Here is an 18,555-nt window from a genome sequence, read left to right as displayed (position 1 = left end):
AATACATAAGTATTTTATTACGACTATTACGTAAGAAAATATTGCTAATATGCTTTTGCTTCTATTGTAAGCAAACTTGTTTTTTTGTTTGATTTTCTATCCAAACAGATGACAGCTGTTCCATTCCTTCCAACTCTTTGTGTCTTGATCTAATGGATTCTAATTGCACTTTGAGTTGTTCCTGCTATGAAAGTTTTTATTTTCTCTGCATTCTTTGTAATTCTCGGCGTTGCCTCATTTAGGCCTGTAGCATGTACAATAACACATGGTCTTCCATTTCGCTCAAAGTGTTTCACAATTTCATATTTTTTCTCTATAGACAGAGGCGGACTGGCCATAAGCCTTACCAAGGAAACCACGGTGGGTCGGAGGCCGGTGTGATTTTGGCAATAAATGCTAGTGTGAGGCCACTATAAATTTTCTGGGTAAGAAATTTTGACCCAGTCCACTTCTGTTTATCAATATTGCTTTTCTTTTTCTCTCTGAATCTGTAGTGTCTTCACCAGGAGCTTCCTTTTCACACCTTTTAAATATTTTACTCATTTTTAGGGAATAAAGCACAATTACAAAATGAGGAGGCACACTTGATACACATAAACAAAGCTGTGTGCGTGTAGCAACTGAATAAACAGCACCGTAAAGGCAGAGACAACTCTACCTCACTAGCTCATATTTTACTAAAGCACATTTCTGGGGGTTACTACCACAAAACAATAAAAACAATTTCCAGTTGCGTTCCTGCTAGTGGAATCTGTTATAAACTGGTAGTAAACCCAATCTAATTGCATTTGCAATAATACTGATAGCTGGAATTGTGTGGGTTTTTACGTTATTATGGCGAAAAGCGTTTCCCCTTCACTGATATAAAAAACATAAATACATTTTCAGAATCTTCTCTTCATTGCTATCGTGTTGCATTCAGTTGGGGTGATTCTGCATTCGACTGCCATTTCTTGTAAACACAAAGGCGAATCGTGCATAAGCGAATTCGGTTCATGTTATATACAATATCGTTCTCCTATTTATAAATTGCGTATGATCGAATTCGTGTAGTGTAAACACATGTTATACGAGGACTGACTGTAGTGAGCCTCAGTATTTGGACAGGAAAGAAGTGGCTAATTTTCAATTCTTGTTTTCAATATTAGATAATAAAAATGTACATGAATAGACTAAAGAAAATGCTTAGTTTTATTTATCTATGGCCAAACTTCTTCAATAACAAAACAACAATCGATAGGAAACACAATAATTGAGGAATTTGTAAATTGGATTCATAAGTTGGACTCATACAGATTGTTTAAATTGGGAAAAAATGGCTCTTGCATACTTTATCCAGAATGCTCTCAACAGAGGGCTAAGTATCACATTAGAGCTTGTAAAAATTATTTTCTACTTTCCACCAAATTTTGCAAGTGTAATTCAATCTTTGGATCAAGGTACATACAAGAAATAAAGTTAAATTTTGAAGAAACAATTTTCACACATTTTAAGGCAAATGGACTGAACAATGAAATTACTGGACTACAATCGTTAAAAATCCAAAATTTATTGGGAATAATTTTTTGGATAAGCTCTCCTTGGTTCTAAAAAATCTTAGCTAAACTAAAATTGCTAACTTTTAGAAAAAAATAATTAAAAAAAAGTTACTTTATTTTATTCTAAAACCTGTTTGTTCTTTTTATTTAAATAACTGAGTTAAAGTTAGTAAAATTTGACACGTAATATATCACTCTACTAGTGATATATTAGCTTATTTTTACTCATTTGGTTAAACTCAAACAGGTGCTTGCTTTTGACATTTCCAAGGTTTTTGATCATGTTCAGCATCAAGGTCTTTTAAGGAACCTACCTTTTTTTTTTTTTTTTTTCTTGCAACTGTGTAACCATATTTCTCTCTCACTGCTGGTGATGGTAAGTAGCTCTCTGTCTTCTAATTTCTCTACTAATGCTGGTGTTCCCCAAAGTTCAGCCTTTCTCCCATTCTTTTCTTGTATATTAATTATCTTCTTCCACTTACTGGAGATCCTATCCGTAAGTATAAGCCTGCTGATGATAGTACAATACGTTTCAGTTTGAGAAACTTGCCCTGCACAGCTTCAACTTCTCAAATATACACAACCAATTCTTTAAATGCTGATATCCTAGTAATTCTCCAATGGGGTAAAGAAAACTTAGGTAACATCAACCCTTCCAAGGCTCAGTTCCATCTTACGTCTTGCTGTTGTTGTTATTTGATTTTTAGGAGCATTAGCAACTAAGGCCACATTGCTCCGAGGATATGCGGTGGTCAATCCCTGACCTTCCCGCATCCTCCGTATTTGGTGGTGACGGGCTCGAACCCCGGTCTAATCAAGAAGCGTGTGCTACGCACTTTTGCTCCTTCCCACCTGGTTACGCAGGCGCCTCTTATGTCTTGCAAAAAAGAGAACCATACCTAATGTTCTCTTTGATGACACTCAGATTTCTAGACAAGACTCTAGAAATCTGAGGGATTAGGTAATCCCATATTAGGGATTACCCTGACATAACCTCTCTCTCTTGGCATAAGCACATCACAAATATTACTTTCTCTGCATCAAAAACAAACAAACAAACAAAGAAAAAAAAAAACCTGAGTTTTCTTTTTGACTCTTGGTGTTACTTTTTTCTAAACACTACTCCTTTCATACAAATCTCAACCTTGCCTTACTATGGAATATTTGTTCTCACATCTGGGATGGTGTCCTCAAAACCTCTCTCAAGTTTCTTGACTCCAATCAAAAGAGGGCAGACAGGTGAATTAATGACACATTTTTAACAGTCTCTCTCTACTCTGAAACTGGCATTTGTTTTCCCACTCTCTTCCAAGCCAGTCTGTACGTGTGCTGAAAGCAGTCAGCATCCACTTACTTTCCAGCTCCAAATTCACTGATGCAACTTTCTCTCTTTCTCATGTATCCTTTTTATTTCTGTTTTCAGAAACAACCTTCCATCACATCTTTTTTCCCAAAAATTATGATCTACTGAAATTCAAGTCTAATGTCAACATGCTTCACCAATGGAGAAGGCTAATGTTACTTATTCTCATTGGATACCACCACCCAGATGGCACTGTTTTGAGGCTTATTGGCCTCTCTTCAGTGAGCAGATAGGTACCCTGGTGCTGCAATAGTTACAATCCAGTTATGCAGTATAACTGCACAATATGAGAGATGCCAGATGGTGTGCAATAGTATAGACTAAGACAATTTTTTGGGCTAAAACCTCAAACTATGGAAAAATTCACAAAAATGACAAATTAGTGCAACTGCATTATATTAGTACGTAGTCAACCATTGAAGTAGGTGAAAAGGCTCCTTGACTATCATCATCATTTTTGGAAGAATATCTATGACATGTCATGGAGATGAATAAACACTCATGTATAAGTGTATATGGATATAATTTATATAGAATTGATCAACCAATTATTAAAATTAATATGCAACCATGAATTAATTTAATAACTGTAAACATTAAGAGTGTATCAGTTATGAGTTCAACAGTTGCAAAGAGTCTTACCTGTAACCACGTTTCAATTGGTACAGTTTTCAAACCCTCCACAACAGCTTCATTTACTTCATTCAAGTAACCGTAATCGAACCATAAAGTTAAAAGCCTAAAAAAGAAAACAATTACTTAATTTTGCTTTTAAGACTAAAGTAAGGTGAGTACAATAACACAAACACCAAGTGGATAACCAACTGCTAATATGGTTTTCTCAATATAATACTGTTAACTTCAACTGATATCCCAGTATAGCTTAGGAAACTATCTCTGCTGATTTTTTTATGTGCAAGTTGGTCATAAAGATATGTCCATGACAAGATAACCATACTCTCTCCGATGGCATTCTTGGCAGTGAAATCCCACCATTCAAAAAAAAAAAAAAAAAAAAAAAACTTGCAGAGAAGCTACAGCTCAATATGTCAACAATAAGCAGTATATTATTTCACATTCTGTACATTGGAATTTTAGTTATAGTCTTACATATAAGATGCTACTTAAGGACTACAAGAATGTATTTGAAAACAAAGATTTGTTGAACTTACCCAATTATGCATATGTTCCCTTCAAAGTGATCACATTGAGACTTAATACACCGAGCACAGCAATTATCCCATTATTTGGTGCATATCCAAATTCTTTCTCATAAAACTATCAAGCATTCCTGTAATTTTTGCTGTCTCCAAGAAAATATTAAACCTCTGCCTTTTGAGCTTCACCTTGGGAAAAAGAAGCAGCATGGAGTAAGGTTGAGTAATGCAGGTGGGAGAGCATAGGAATTTGGTTTTTGAATCCAAAATATCACCTTTTAAACCTTGAAAATAATCTTAGTATTTGTGCAAGTTTCTTCTCCAAAGGCTGCTGATAACATTATCTTTCTTTAGGTTTCTAAAGCTTGGTTTTAAAATAAATTTTTCTATTAAAAAAATAAGCATATGTGTGTTTCCAATAAACAGCTCCACAAACAAATAAGACAACACAGAATGATGCAGAATGGTGTATGACAAGGAAAACCAGCATAAGAGTATACCTACCACCATCTACCTGGACTATTCTCATAACACTTTGAGTAGCACTTCATATAAATTCTTCTTTGCATCTTTTAACCCCCTACATGTCGATACCAAATAAGGAAGGGAAAACATTCTCTATAAACATAGATATGTTTATAGAGATCGCTATTTTTCAATGTATTTTATACAGCATTTTTGGTTGTTTACATTTCTTTGACCACTTTTATGCCTCAGATATCTGACACTATTCAGAAACTAAATTGTACACCTCACTGTCTTGAAGCAGTGTAATTTAGACTGTCTGTCATTCAAAATCTGTGGTCACTTCTCAGGAAACTTGTTTGCTCAATGTATGAGGCTTTATGTCCCCTTATGTGTTTGTGTGTTGTTTGAGCAATAGCAAGAGGGCATAAAGCCCCAAAGTTCACAAGATTAAATATGTCTTTTCACAAGAATGAAAATCATGTATTTTTAGATACTTAAGACTCAAAATTTGGTGTGAAAATTATCAAAAGATGTCTTTTCATTCTTGTTGCAAAAGCTGCATATCAAAATAGCTTCTGTGACTTTTCTATCTATTACAATTATCAATCAAGGTATAGTCACATCAAATCTCTTAATATATGCATTTATTGACTTTTCAAATTATTCTGCATATTAGAGGGGGAGGGGAAGAGACAGGGATACGACTCGGAGGTATACTGCCAATACACCAGAACCCAGAATGGAGAAAAACACTCTAACAAAACTAAGCATGTCAACAGGGTAGCCAATGATGTAGCCTGAAACATTTAGGATGCCAGTCCTTCAATCTAAAACTTCATATATCTTATTATTAGTATTAGAATGGCTAAACTATACAAGAATATAGAGATTTCTTTGGATATCTACCAAAAAGGGGGGGGGAAATCCCAACTCGTTCAAAAAACCAAAAAAAAAACTATTTTTACACCTTTATACACTACGATAAATATTTTAATAAATGAGCATTACATTACAAACCCTTTACCTTGTTCACGTGCACAATGTGCAAAAACAAGGATTACAAATCTGCCTTTCTCAAACTGCTGACATCATGTCATAAGAGACATCTCTAATTCAGCATTCTCTACCTAATGTTCTCAGCCATCCTATATATTCTATTATTAAATTTGTTGTTCCTTCATTTTTGCTTCTGAAGAGAGCTAAATATGAAGACAAAGAGTCCTTTTCTTACATGAATACACGAAGGAAGAGACTGAATTAGTTAGGCCCCTTAAACTGGAAAAGCCACAGAAAGCCCAGCAGAAGTAACAGACAAATTGAACAGGTACTTTGCAATGATCTTTATAGTTGAAAGACCATTTGAAACATAGGGAATTGGTGACAAGGTTGGTTGGTTTAATGGAAGTTTATTGGCACAAGGGCAACTAAGGCCAAATTGTGCCTGTCACAGTAATTCTGCAAATGATATAGATATATATATTTTTTTTTTCCAGTCATATGTCAGATAAGTTCATATAAATGAATTTGTTTTAAAAAATTAAACAAATCGGATAAATTTGCGTCATCACTGAGAATATGGTTCTTCTCTAATGAATTGTTTTGAGTTAAAACCGATTTAAAATTTGTTAGTCGAGCAGCATGATTGTAGGGACACTCGAGGAGAATGTGTTTCACTGTAAGTAGGGCAGAACAATGACGACAGTGAGGAGGTTCATCCCCTGTCAACAAATGGAGGTGGGTCAGATGGGACTGGCCAATGCGTGTCCTTGCAAGTACAATCTCTTCTCGTCTGTTTAATCGCGAACTAGATTTCCAGTATTGTGGCTTTTGCTTTATTTGGAAAAGTTTGTTATGGGTCTGTTGCTGCCATGCTGATGTCCATTGGTCAATACATAACTGTTTTATGATGAGCTTACAGTCCATAAAGGAATCGAGGCAAGTGAAGACACTGGGTTGATTGGATTTTTTGCTGCTTGATCTGCTTTTTCATTTCCCTGGATTCCAGCATGCCCGGGAATCCAGCAGAATCTTACGTCTGTGTTATGCTCTGTGAGATTAATTAACTCTGCTCTGATTTCTTTCAGGATAAGGTGAGATTTCGGACATTTATGTTGTAAAGAGGTTACTGCATTCAAGGAATCGGTATAGATTATTATCTCTTCATTAGACCTGTTTTTGATGTGTTCGATAGTCATTTTTATTGCATGAAGTTCAGCGGTGTAAATACTGCAACTTGGGAAAAGTTTTTGAGAGATTGCACAAGTGGGAAGAACTACTGCAGCACCCACATCTGTATCAGATTTGGATCCATCAGTATATATTTGCAGACAGTGTTTGTTTGCTGATGCATGAGCTAAATGTAGCTGCTGTATATTTTCATTGTTCAGCGCCTGTTTTCCCCATTTTCGAAAAAAGTCATCACATAAAGTTTTAAAAGTGGACCATGGAGGCTCTATTTCTGCGGTATCTTGGTGGATATTGTCGAGTGGGACACTCCAATACTGAGCAACATACTTCAATCTGATTCCAGCAGGTTTATTTTCATTTGATTTATTCCTGTAGAAATTTATGAAAGACGGGTTAAAGAGGTAAGATAGGATGATAGGACAGATAGGATGTGAGGGCATACTCCGAAGTTTTGCAGCGTACGTAAGCAGCAGCATCTGACTCCTTAAGGATAATGGAGGTTCATGTGCGTCAATATATAGACTATGCACTGGAGATGTTCGGAAGGCACCTAAAGCTATTCTAAGTGCATTATGTTGAATGGTATTTAGGGACTGTAATGCTGACTTTCCAGCTGAGTCATATACAGGTGCACCATAGTCTAGTCTGGATCGGATTATGGTTTTATATAAGTGAAGAAGGGGGTATCGGTCAGCTCCCCAGGATATTGCAGAAAGAACTCTAAGGATATTCATTTTTTCCAAACAAATAGTTCGTACATGCTGTATGTGTTTCAGGAAGTTTAATTTCTTGTCCAATATTAAACCTAGGAATTTAATATTGTCATTGACTGGAATAGCATGATTTCCCAGGCGCAATTCAGGATCAGGGTGCAGTTTTCATTTCTTGCAGAAGTGTATAGCAAACGTTTTCTGAGGTGATAGTCGGTAGCCATTTTGTAACATCCATGATTGTGTTTTGTTTATTGACAGTTGGAGTTTCCTTTCAATGGAGAACATATTTTGCGAGTGACTGGATATAGTGAGATCGTCAGCATAAAGATAAGTTTCTACTGAATTCGGGATGGCTACTGTTAAAGTGTGTATTCTAACTGCGAAGAGTGTGGCACTGAGGACTGACCCTTGTGGGACTACTTCCTCCTGTATGCAGATTTTCGAGAGTGAACTTTGAAAACGAACCTGAAAGGTTAAATATTTGAGAAAGCTCTGAATTAATGATGGTAAATGCCCCCTTAGTCCTAGAGCATGTAAGTCACGAAGGATGCCATGACGCCACGTGGTTTCAAAAACTTTCTCTATATCTAAGCTCACCATGACCAAATGTTCGTTCTTTATGAATGCATTTCGCACATTTGCCTCAGCCTTAATCATAAGATCTAGGGTAGACCTGTTTTTACGAAATCCAAACTGATCGTTGTTCATAGTAGTTTGAGTTTCAAGATACCAGGTGAGGCGACTGTGTACCATTTTTTCCAGAGTCTTACCCAGACAGCTAGTAAGTGAGATTGGTCTATAATTATGTGGGTCTGATTGGTCTTTTCCTGGTTTTGGAATGGGTAGAACAACAGAATGTCTCCAGGAAATAGGAAAATAATTTGCAACAAATATTCAATTGAAAAGTTTTGGGAGGGAGTAACGTGTGCCTTCATTTAGATTCTTTAACATTAGGTAGTATATGCCGTCTGGACCAGGTGCACTATTGGCTGAATTTTTTAAGGATTCTTCTAATTCATACATGGTTAGTGGTTTATTATAAGAGAGGGCTGACTTCATTCCGAAATTTATTTTATATTTTTCAGTTATTGTTTTGGCTTTTAGGAAAGTTGGATCATATGCGGTTGAGGCAGAATGGTGAGCAAAAGATTCTGCGAGGATGTTTGCAATATCCTCTGGAAGGGTTATCTCCTGTCATTTATAGAAGATGATTGGGGAAGGAATTGATGGAAACTTACCAGTAAGGCATCTTATTTTCCGCCAGATTAGTCCTGCACTTGTGTCTTTAGTGACAGATGAAGCAAAACGAATCCAAGATTCCTTTTTAGCTTTTCGCCGGGTATAGCGGGCATGGGCTTTTAGTTTCTTGTATATAATGAGATTAGCAGTGGTTGGATTCTTTCGAAACTGATTCCACGCCTTGTTCTTCTCTCTCTTAGCAGTGTTACATGCTGAATTCCACCAATAGTTTTTGTGTTTGGATCCTTTATTTGAAGTTTGAGGAATGGTAGTAGCAGCAGCTGTCAACATTTGTTCTGTGATATGTTTAATGGCGTTATCTATGGAGTGATGTTGGATAATATCATCCTCTAGTGTAATACTAGATGCATATTTATTCCAGTCAGCTTTTGAGAATTTCCATTTAGATCGACTGCTTACTGGTAAGTTTGTCCTTGTGCAGAGCTTACAGATTATAGGAAAATGATCACTATTTAATGGGTTCTCTGAGACTCTCCAATCGAAGTCTGGAAATAATGTGGGTGAGCATATCGACAGGTCTATAGCAGAGGTTGAGCCTGTTGGAAAATGGACATAGGTGTGGGAGCCTGTGTTAAGCAGAGTGGGATTATTCTTTATAAGAAAAGCCTCTATCGTGCGCCCCCGATTGTCTGTCTGCAAAGATCCCCATAACTGGTGATGCGCATTAAAATCGCACAACAGGCAGAACGGAGAGGGTAGTTGTAGGATAAGGTCATTTAGTTCATTTATCGAGCAGTTCTGATTTGGTGAGATATATATTGATACAAGTGTAAGCGTTTTACCAAGAGCAAGGCGTACTGCAACAACTTCTAAAGTGGTTTGTAGGGGTATACGTCTGGAAGGGATTTTACTATCAATCCGTATAGCTACACCACCATGTGGAGAGATCCTGTTATGCCTGAATATTGTATAGTTTTTAACTGAAAGTGTCCCTTGCGGAGAAAGATTCGTTTCTTGTAGACAGATGCCTACTGGATGATGCTGATTTATCAAATCGTGAATATCGTCTATGTAGCTACGGAGGCCTCTACAATTCCATTGAATGAACTGATCCATTATTTAGTTTTTGGAGTAGGTGTTTCTGACTGTTTTTTAGATCCAATCTGTTTATGGCGTTCCAATTTTATTTTATCTTTTCTCGGGAAAGTGGGTCGTGCAGTATCCATGTCTTCTTCAGCATGTATTTCTAAAACTGTTTCATCGTTATGAATTTTGTTGTCGATTTCCATATCTGCGGTTAGAATCTTTTGAGGTTTAATATTTCTCCTACTCTCAGTATCTGAGTGTGATGGAGTAATAGTTGGTGGTACGGTGACTGGGGTATTATTTGCTTGGTCTTTTACATGTTCTTTAGGGGACTCCAGCAGACTCGCTAGGACAGCTCGTGCCCAGTCGGACATGGATGTAGCTGGTGGTATGGACACTTCAGTTTGAGTTCCTTCCGATTTGTGTTTTTGTGTTGCGGCTGCATATGTGAGTTTCGGTACTGAGAATACAACTTGTTTCCTTGCTTCTTGGTAAGTCACTTTGTTTTCTATTTTGTACTTTTGAATCTTCTTTCCAGTTTTCCAGGTTTCACAGATTTTCGAGTAAGCTGGATGGTTACCTTTACAGTTTGGACATACTGATGTTTGTGCTGGGCAGTCTGTTTGTGTGTGTTCCTTAGATCCACAGTTGGGGCACATTGAAACCCCTCTACACTGTTTGAGCATGGCCAAATTTTTGGCACTTGAAGCACCTGAGAGGATTGGGGATATAAGGTTGAATATGGCAGTTCAGATATCCAGCCTTAACTGTAGCTGGAAGGATTGGTGTAGAAAAGGTCAGTATAACACTGCGAGTGGGAACTAATTCACCGTCTTTCTTGATTTTAATTCGCTTTGCCTGTACAACGTTTTGGTCTTGTAGCTCTTGGACTAATTCCTTTTCGGTAACATTTATTAAGTCCCATTCAGACAGCACTCCTTTAGATGAATTTAAGGTGGAATGTGGAGTTACTGTGACAGGAATATTCGCGAATTTTGAAATTCTTTGCAGGGCTTCAGAGTGCCTGCTATTCGTTGTCTCTATAAGTAGATCTCCAGAGCGGAGTCTTTTCACCATTTTAGGTGGCCCAGTAGCATTCTCGAGACATTTCTGGATAAGAAATGGAGAAAGTGCACCTACTTGTTGACTTGTTTGAGAATATATAATAAGAAACAGTGGTGTTTCCTTTTTGGATCCTTCTGTTCTTTGTCTCTTGGGATGGGAACTGTCAAAGTCAGTTTGGTCTGTCCTTGAATAAGTTGAGGCATGAAGTTCAACAGATGGATTACGGACTTCGTGAACCATGTTAGCTCCTTTTAGCCCTTGGCAGAGAACCTTTTCTGCCAAGGTTACCGGCCCCACCACGGGGAGGCAGGAGCAGTGCCGCTAGAGTGACCAAGTGGTGTAAGTTAGTTTGTTAGTTTTAAGGAAAAGAAAAGAAAGGTGGTTTTCCTTTCTTAAACTTACTTACAAATCGTAAGAATAAGTTAATGGTAAATTACCTTAAACGTAAGAAAAACTTTCGAAAATTAACAAGATCTGTCACACTGAGAAGACGCTCTGTAAATTGCTCAAAGAATCGCTCGATCACAATAACGCTTGGCACCCGGAGCCTTGGTGACAAGGAGCTAGACTTCTGTAAATTAAGTGATATATCAAGCTTGGAAAAGAGTATATAGAGTAAACTACTGAAACTGAGTGAAGGAAAGGCTCCAGGAATGGATGGTTTACATTCAATCATACTAAAAAAGGGCTGCATGTGAGTGCTTCAACCCACTGAGGATGTTAATGAGATCATCATTAGACTCCAGGGAGATTCCCCTGCACTGGAGAAACCTTATGTCTCCTTTATGTGCAAAGAGGTGCAAAAGATGTGATGGATAACTATAAACCACTGAGTTTGACTTCAGTGGTGGGTAAGATCATGGAGTTTCTGATTAAGGATATGATATAGAGGGTCATCTTAATAGGAGTGGTATCCTTAATAGATCACAGCATGGGTGTGTGAGGGGAAGATGGTTTGCCTCACCAATCTAGGTTAATTATTATGATGAAATTATAAAACACTGGATGCAAGAAACAACTTTAATTTTATTTAATTTACCTTGACTTCAGCAAAGCTTTAATATGATTTCCCATGAAAAGCTATTATATAAATTAAAGCAAACTGAGATTGATGGCAAGTTTCTTCATTGGATCATGGGTGGCTAAAAGACAGGAGACAGGGAGTAGTCAGAAACTGGCATACATCAGGGTGGATCAGTGTAGCAAGTGGAGTCCCTAAGGGATCAGTGTTGGGACCACTTCTGTTTCTTATCTTCCTTAATGACATTGATGGGAGAGTGAGGGGGAAGTTGTCAAATTTTTTTGATGATTTAAAGATAGGGAGGGTGGTTAATGACCAAAACCAGGCCATTCTGTTTCAAAATGACTTAGATTGGTTGCACAAATGGTCTGAAAAATGACAACTGAAGTTCAATACATTGAAATGTAAGGTTCTGTACCTAAGTGACAGAAATCCAGGAGTTACAAGCTATGGGAAGTAGAGTTTAAAGTTAAAAGACCTAGGGTTACGATACAGTGGAGCCTTGACTTCCGATGACATAGATATCCGATATTCTCAGGAACCTATTTACCTTCCATACGATTTTTTATTTTAAGGACCGATGGCTTTCCGATATAACTGGAATGATGCACTGGTGGAAATTTTCAGAGGCGTGGCATGTAAAACATCATTTGTACAATTATTCTCAACCAATTAGCATCTTTGTTATTGTTCAACACAACATTCCCGCATGTTATAGTATATTGAACAGTTTCTTTATCTTCTGTTTGATGCGCTTGTGTATAAGTGTGTAAGCAGAGTGTATTTTTGTCAATTATATGAAACCAGCTTCTTCTGGAAGCAAATGCCCAGGAGAATATTCATCACTAAGGATGAGACTAGTTTACTTGGACATAAGCCTATGGAAGATAGGCTCACTCTCCTGTTGGTGCCAATTCCTCTGGAGATTTTAAGCTGAAGCCTTTGCTGGTATAAAACCTAGGGTATAAAACGTCAACAAAGGCATGCTGGGAGAGTATTTTGGCACAGCAATAAGAAGACCTGAATTACAAGATGTCGTCAATGGGTGCGTGAAGTTTTCTTTCCTTCAGTGAAGAGTTACCTTGAGAAACATAAGCTTCCTGTGAAGACACTGCTCCTGCTGGCTAATGCGCCAGGCCGTGATCCCAACCTTGTTCAATCTCTTGAGGCACAATTTGACATTGGGCAAGTCAAATTTTTGCTATCTAACACCACTCCTCTTCTTCAACTAATGAACCAAGGAAATGTTGGCAAGTTGCTTTGCAGTGACCTCCGTTGAAATTACCGTCACCCACAAAGATTTTGGAGGTCGAAGTTCAACATCCTGGACTGTGTGAGGCTAATCGTAAGTTCTTGGAATGATTCTTCCACCAGATGCTTAAATTCAGCCTGGAAAATCATCTGGCCTTTAATCATCCATAACTTGGACTGATTTGAAGATGATGGTGCTTTGACAAATGATATTGTCACTCTTGGTAAATCAATGGGTCTGGAGGCTGACAAAGAGGATGTGGAGGACCATATCAATGCTCATGGGCGTAAGCTAATGACAGAGGAGCTACAAGAGTTGGAGAGAATTATGAAGAGTGATACTGGAGAGGAAGAGGACACCCAAAACATGTAAACTGAAGACTGTCATTTCTTGTTGGGAGCATTTATGTTAAGTGGTAAAAAAAAACAAAACACCCCAATATTAAAACATTGAACTCATAATGTGCAAAATTGAAGATGGAGTCATTTCTTACTTTAGAAAGCTACAAAAAAGTCGTTAAAAACAGTCCACATTTGACAGTTTCTTTGCCAGTAGCGACAAAAGACTGAAAAGATAGCTGACGTCTGATCTAATCCCACCACCACTACTATGTCACTATTAATTTCATCAGCCCTGCACTTCAAGTCTAAGGTAAATGCTAATTTACTGTTTGTTTTTTTATTTTAAGATGTTTTATAACTATGTATTAAATAATCTTTATAAAACACTCATTTTTAATGTACATATCAAGTATAACATGTAAGGAATACCTATTTTATGTGTTGTTGGGTCGCCTGCCAAGAGTTTAGAAAGAATTACAGGAAATCAATGTATTATTGGTTTCAACTTACAATATTTTCAACATACAATGGGTTTTGTGGAATGAACTGCTATCAGATTTTGGGGCCCTACCGTACAGTCAAACACGAAATTTTCCAAGCAATGTAACCAGGTAGCAAGGAAGGAAAATGGTGTCTTGTCTGTGATATATATATAGGACCTTCACAAGTAGGGGAAAAGGATGTCTTCTTCCTTTTGTACGAGGAAATGGTAAGACTGCATTTAGAATATTGTGTTCAGGCTGGAGATAATACTTGAAAAAGACATTGAGCTTCTAGAAAGAGTTTAGAGATGAGTAACCAGATTGGTAAAGGGTGCTAATCAATGTCCATACGAAGAATGGCCTAAAAAGTGCAGAGTGCAAAGCCTGGCAATTAGACATCTTAGGAGGACCTGACAGAGGTATATAAGGCCCTGAAGGGAATAAGTAAAATGAACAAGGTAGGTACATTTTCATTAGCAGAAGAGAATAGCATCAGGGGAGACACAAATACAAAATTTTGGGAAGTAACAGAAAACTGGATCTCATGGTTTACTTTTGGGCAGCATGTTATGGATCACTGGAATGAATCTCCTGCAACAGTGGTTGAGTTGATAGTTTGGTAAAGTTCAAAGCAGTATTGGCTAGGCACTTTTTGGTGCCAGGGAAGGTATGAATGATAGAATTTTTCTTTTGGCAGTCATCAGCATCTTGTGATTTTCCTCAGAGGAAAGTCACAAGGCCTGAGGAGATAAGACATGTCAGTGTCTTATCTCCTCAGGGGAAAATTTTCTGATTAAGTCACTGATCAATACAAAGAAAAGAGGACAAAGAGAGACAGTTGACTTTTCCTCTTTTTTTTTTTTTTTTTATGTTTCTTTGTTTTGATTAGTGATTCAATTGGAAATTTTAGGCTTCTACAAGAATTGGCAGAAAAGTCAACAAATGCTTTAAGTACTAATATAGTGGTACTTATTGCATATTCTCTTGTAGCTATTTACTGTCACATTTATTATAAACATTAACATGTGGTAGAATAGCATCAGTTCATAAATTCATTCATAATGAATAGCCACACAAATTTCCTCTTTCTATAAATAAGAATGAAGGTTGCAAAACAAATGGAAATAAGTCACTCTATGAAAAGTATCAAGAACTATATAATGTTTACTAAATTTATTTACAGCACATACCGTTAGAAGTTTGGATATTTGGAGAAATGTAGTAGTAGTAGTGGCATGTGATGCAAGAAAGCAAGTGTATGAGCTTATGCAGCATCAGCCAAAAAAAAAAAAAAAAAAAAATCACACCATTCCCTCCAAATGACCGTCCAGTTCCTCCTTAAATTTATTCAATCTATCAACTTCCACAACGACAGATGGAAGTTTGTTCCAGCAATTAACCACCCGCTGGCTAAAGGCAAATTCCCGCACATCTATTCTACATCTGTCTTTTCTTAATTTGAATTTATGCCCCCTTAGGTTCGTAATCTGAACAAGTGGAAGGATCCCATCAGAATTCAGCGTGCTCAACCCATTCAAGGCCTTATACACCTCAATCAGATCACTGCGCAGGTGCCTAGTCTCCAGCCACTGCAATTTGCAGAACTTAAGCCTCTCTTGGTAAGAGGATCCCTTCATTCCCCTCACCAATCTTGTTGCCCTTCTCTGTACACGCTCAAGTAAATCTACATCATTCCTAAAATGAGGCCTCCAGACCTGTACGCAGTACTCAAGGCGTGGCCTAACCATTGCCTTATACAGAGGGATAAGCACCTCCCATTGCCTTATACAGAGGGATAAGCACCTCCTTTTCCCTGCTAGCAAAATTCCTATATATCATTGACAAAACCCCATGACCTGCCCTGGCAGCCTGTCTGCATTGCTCAGAAAACTTCATATCTGACTGCACAATTACTCCCATGTCCACCGATTACCACTCTCTGTCTTCTCCCACTCGACCACCATCCCTTTATTCATAGCAGAAATGTGCCGTTAATGCCACAGTGCACCAATTTGTACAGCAGACTTATGAGCAACAGTATCAAAATCTTTTCTGAAATCCATGTATACGATATCAAAATTATATTTTGCATCTAGTTCCTTTGTTACTGCATCATAGTTATTGTTATTGTTATTTGGTTTTCAGGAGCATTAGCAACCAAGGCCATATTGCTCCGGGATATGCGGTGGTCATTCTCTGACATTTCCGCATCCTCCATATTTGGTGGTGACGGGCTCAAACCCCGGTCTAATCAAGAAGCGTGTGCTATGCACTGCTGCTCCTTCCCACCTGGCTACGGAGGTGCCTAATGCATCATAGTATCCAATAAAATTGGTCACACAAGGTTGTCCCAAGACAAACCCATGCTGTGAATGAAGTATAACTACACTCCTGTCTAGATGGTCCTGCATTGCTTCTTTAACCAGTGGCTTCTTTATTTTCCCTGAAACAGAAGTTATGATATCAGGCCTAAAATTAACCATATAGTTCTTTTGATTCCCCTTTGTGAATTGGGGATACATTTGCACATCTCTAGTCAATGGGGCTGTCTCTCGAAGCAAGGATGCTCTAATAATCATGACTGAATTTTTGTTTACTTCTTTTGCTGCCTCCCTTAATATAATTGGATAGATTCCATCCACTCAGGTGCCTTTCATATGTTTAACTTCAACACTCTTTCCTCTGAGTTATTGCAAAATCATTTAACTCCCTTTTAGAGAATGATAAACTTCTGGCATCCCGTTCCATAAAGAATTCCTCATGTGTGAAGGTAGATGCAAAATACTCATTCAGTTTGTCAGCAACCAGAGCAGGATCCTCCACAGTCAAACTATTCATATTGAGTAGACCAATTTGATTCATCCCATTCTTTCTAATGTTTATATAAGTAAAGAAGAAAACAACAATGGGCCCAGCACTGAGCCCTGGGGGAACCACTAATAACATTAGTTCATGAAGAGCAGTGTCTATTAATAACAACCACTCTGTCTTCTCTCACTCAACCATCCCTTTATCCACAGCAGTAACTTGCCCTTAATGCCACACCGCTCGAATTTGTACAGCAGTCTTTTATGTGCAACAGTATCAAACACTTTCTCGAAATCAAGTATATGATATCAAAATTACTTTTTGCATCCAGTTCCTTTGTTACTGCATCAGAATATCGAATCAGTCTGGTAAAACAAGATTGCTCCTTAACAAATTCATGCTGTGACTCTAGCATAATTGCATTCTGTCAAGATGTTCCTGCATGACTGCTTTAACAATGGACTCCATTATTTTCCCATGAGTTTAATTGAAATGCAAGGCTTCCTATGTTTCAAACATATTTGTTTTCCCCAACATCTTTTAGTTTGTTTCTTTTTTCTTTATTTTGGTTATGTGTAAAGATATATTTGCATTTCATTGGAGAACTGACTTATCTGAATGTGATTTCCGTTAACGTCTGCATTAGTAAAGGCACATGATACAAGAAAGCAAGTTTATTTCATCTTCTGTTGTATCATTCCAGATGATACAACAGAAGATGAAAGTCTACATCCATATCTTACATTGCATATAGCATTAAGAACTATTTAAAAGGTTTTATTTATTTTTTGAAGTACACTCTCAACCTTCAGTATGTGCATTTGATCCAATAATAAAACTTCGATTTACATATCTACTGACATACCCAGAGTAAATAACCAAAAACTAGTGTCAAATAGAAAATAATTTAAAAAAATTTTTAGAACCAATTTTTACATTACCTGCAAACAATAATAAGATAAAATAAAAATAAATATATAAAAAAATAAAAAAGTGTGCACTACAATTCCTAAATTGTTTTTTGGAAAAGATATAATTTTAGAATCTTTTCTGAATATGTATTTTTGAAGTATTAGAAAATTATTGTACCAATAGAAAATTATCTATGGTAACTACATTATAAACTACCAAAATCATGTCAAAGAGAAAACTGTTTCAGTTGTGCATTGCATGTAAATGTTAAAAAAAATTTGTGCACTACTCATAACGAACTGTTCTTTAAAATTCATATGGTTGTAATATCATCTTTGATACATATTTGACCTTATAACAATACAAAATTTCAAGAAAAATTGTTTACTGGCAGCTGCAGAAAATTATACAAATTACTGGCAAGTAAAAACAAAATCTCCAGACCACTTTTGTTTTGCACAATGAAAACAATGATGAAAACACTCTTATACCACATGAAATTAATAATATAGTTCATTAAACTATCGCCTAAACTATATATTAATAATATATATATACAGGGTGTCTCAAAAATATTGGTACAAACGTTTAGCGGAGGTAAGTAACATTTAAAGGAATGTGAATCGCATAGGAACCCATAACTGGAAATGTCAACGTAAGTCAGTAGACGGCGCAGTAGTCGCCGCACGAAGAGCATGCATCGATATATGAAGTGTGAACTGGCAGACATGCACCTAGTGTATGGATTAGCAAAGGGCAATGGACGAGCTGCTCAACGAATTTATGGAGAACGCTTCCCAGACAGACATGTATCATGTACCGGACCACAGTTTGTTTGCGAGTGTGCATCAAAATTTGTGCGATTATGGGTCATTTAGAGGCAACAGGAGTACTGTGGGCAGACCACGTTCAACGCCAACTCCCGCCATGGAAGAAAGTGTGTTGAATGCCATCCAGAATAA

General features: G+C 37.3%; 1 protein-coding gene across 1 annotated transcript in view; it reads right to left on the bottom strand.

The window, feature by feature from the left end:
- The window catches only part of mTor (serine/threonine-protein kinase Tor), a 704,297-nt gene that overhangs the window by 124,316 nt on the left and 561,426 nt on the right, over positions 1-18,555 (bottom strand). Inside the window, exon 43 of the mRNA XM_090387576.1 lies at positions 3,544-3,640. Coding sequence (XP_090243702.1) covers positions 3,544-3,640 — 97 coding nt within the window. The remainder of the gene's footprint in view (positions 1-3,543; positions 3,641-18,555) is intronic.

The sequence above is a fragment of the Mastigoproctus giganteus genome, chromosome 13 (assembly GCF_048544385.1).
Source record: "Mastigoproctus giganteus isolate SK-2022 chromosome 13, ASM4854438v1, whole genome shotgun sequence".
Classification (NCBI taxonomy): domain Eukaryota; kingdom Metazoa; phylum Arthropoda; class Arachnida; order Uropygi; family Thelyphonidae; genus Mastigoproctus; species Mastigoproctus giganteus.
Note: the sequence above shows the minus strand (reverse complement) of the source record. Positions and strands in the feature narration are given on the sequence as shown.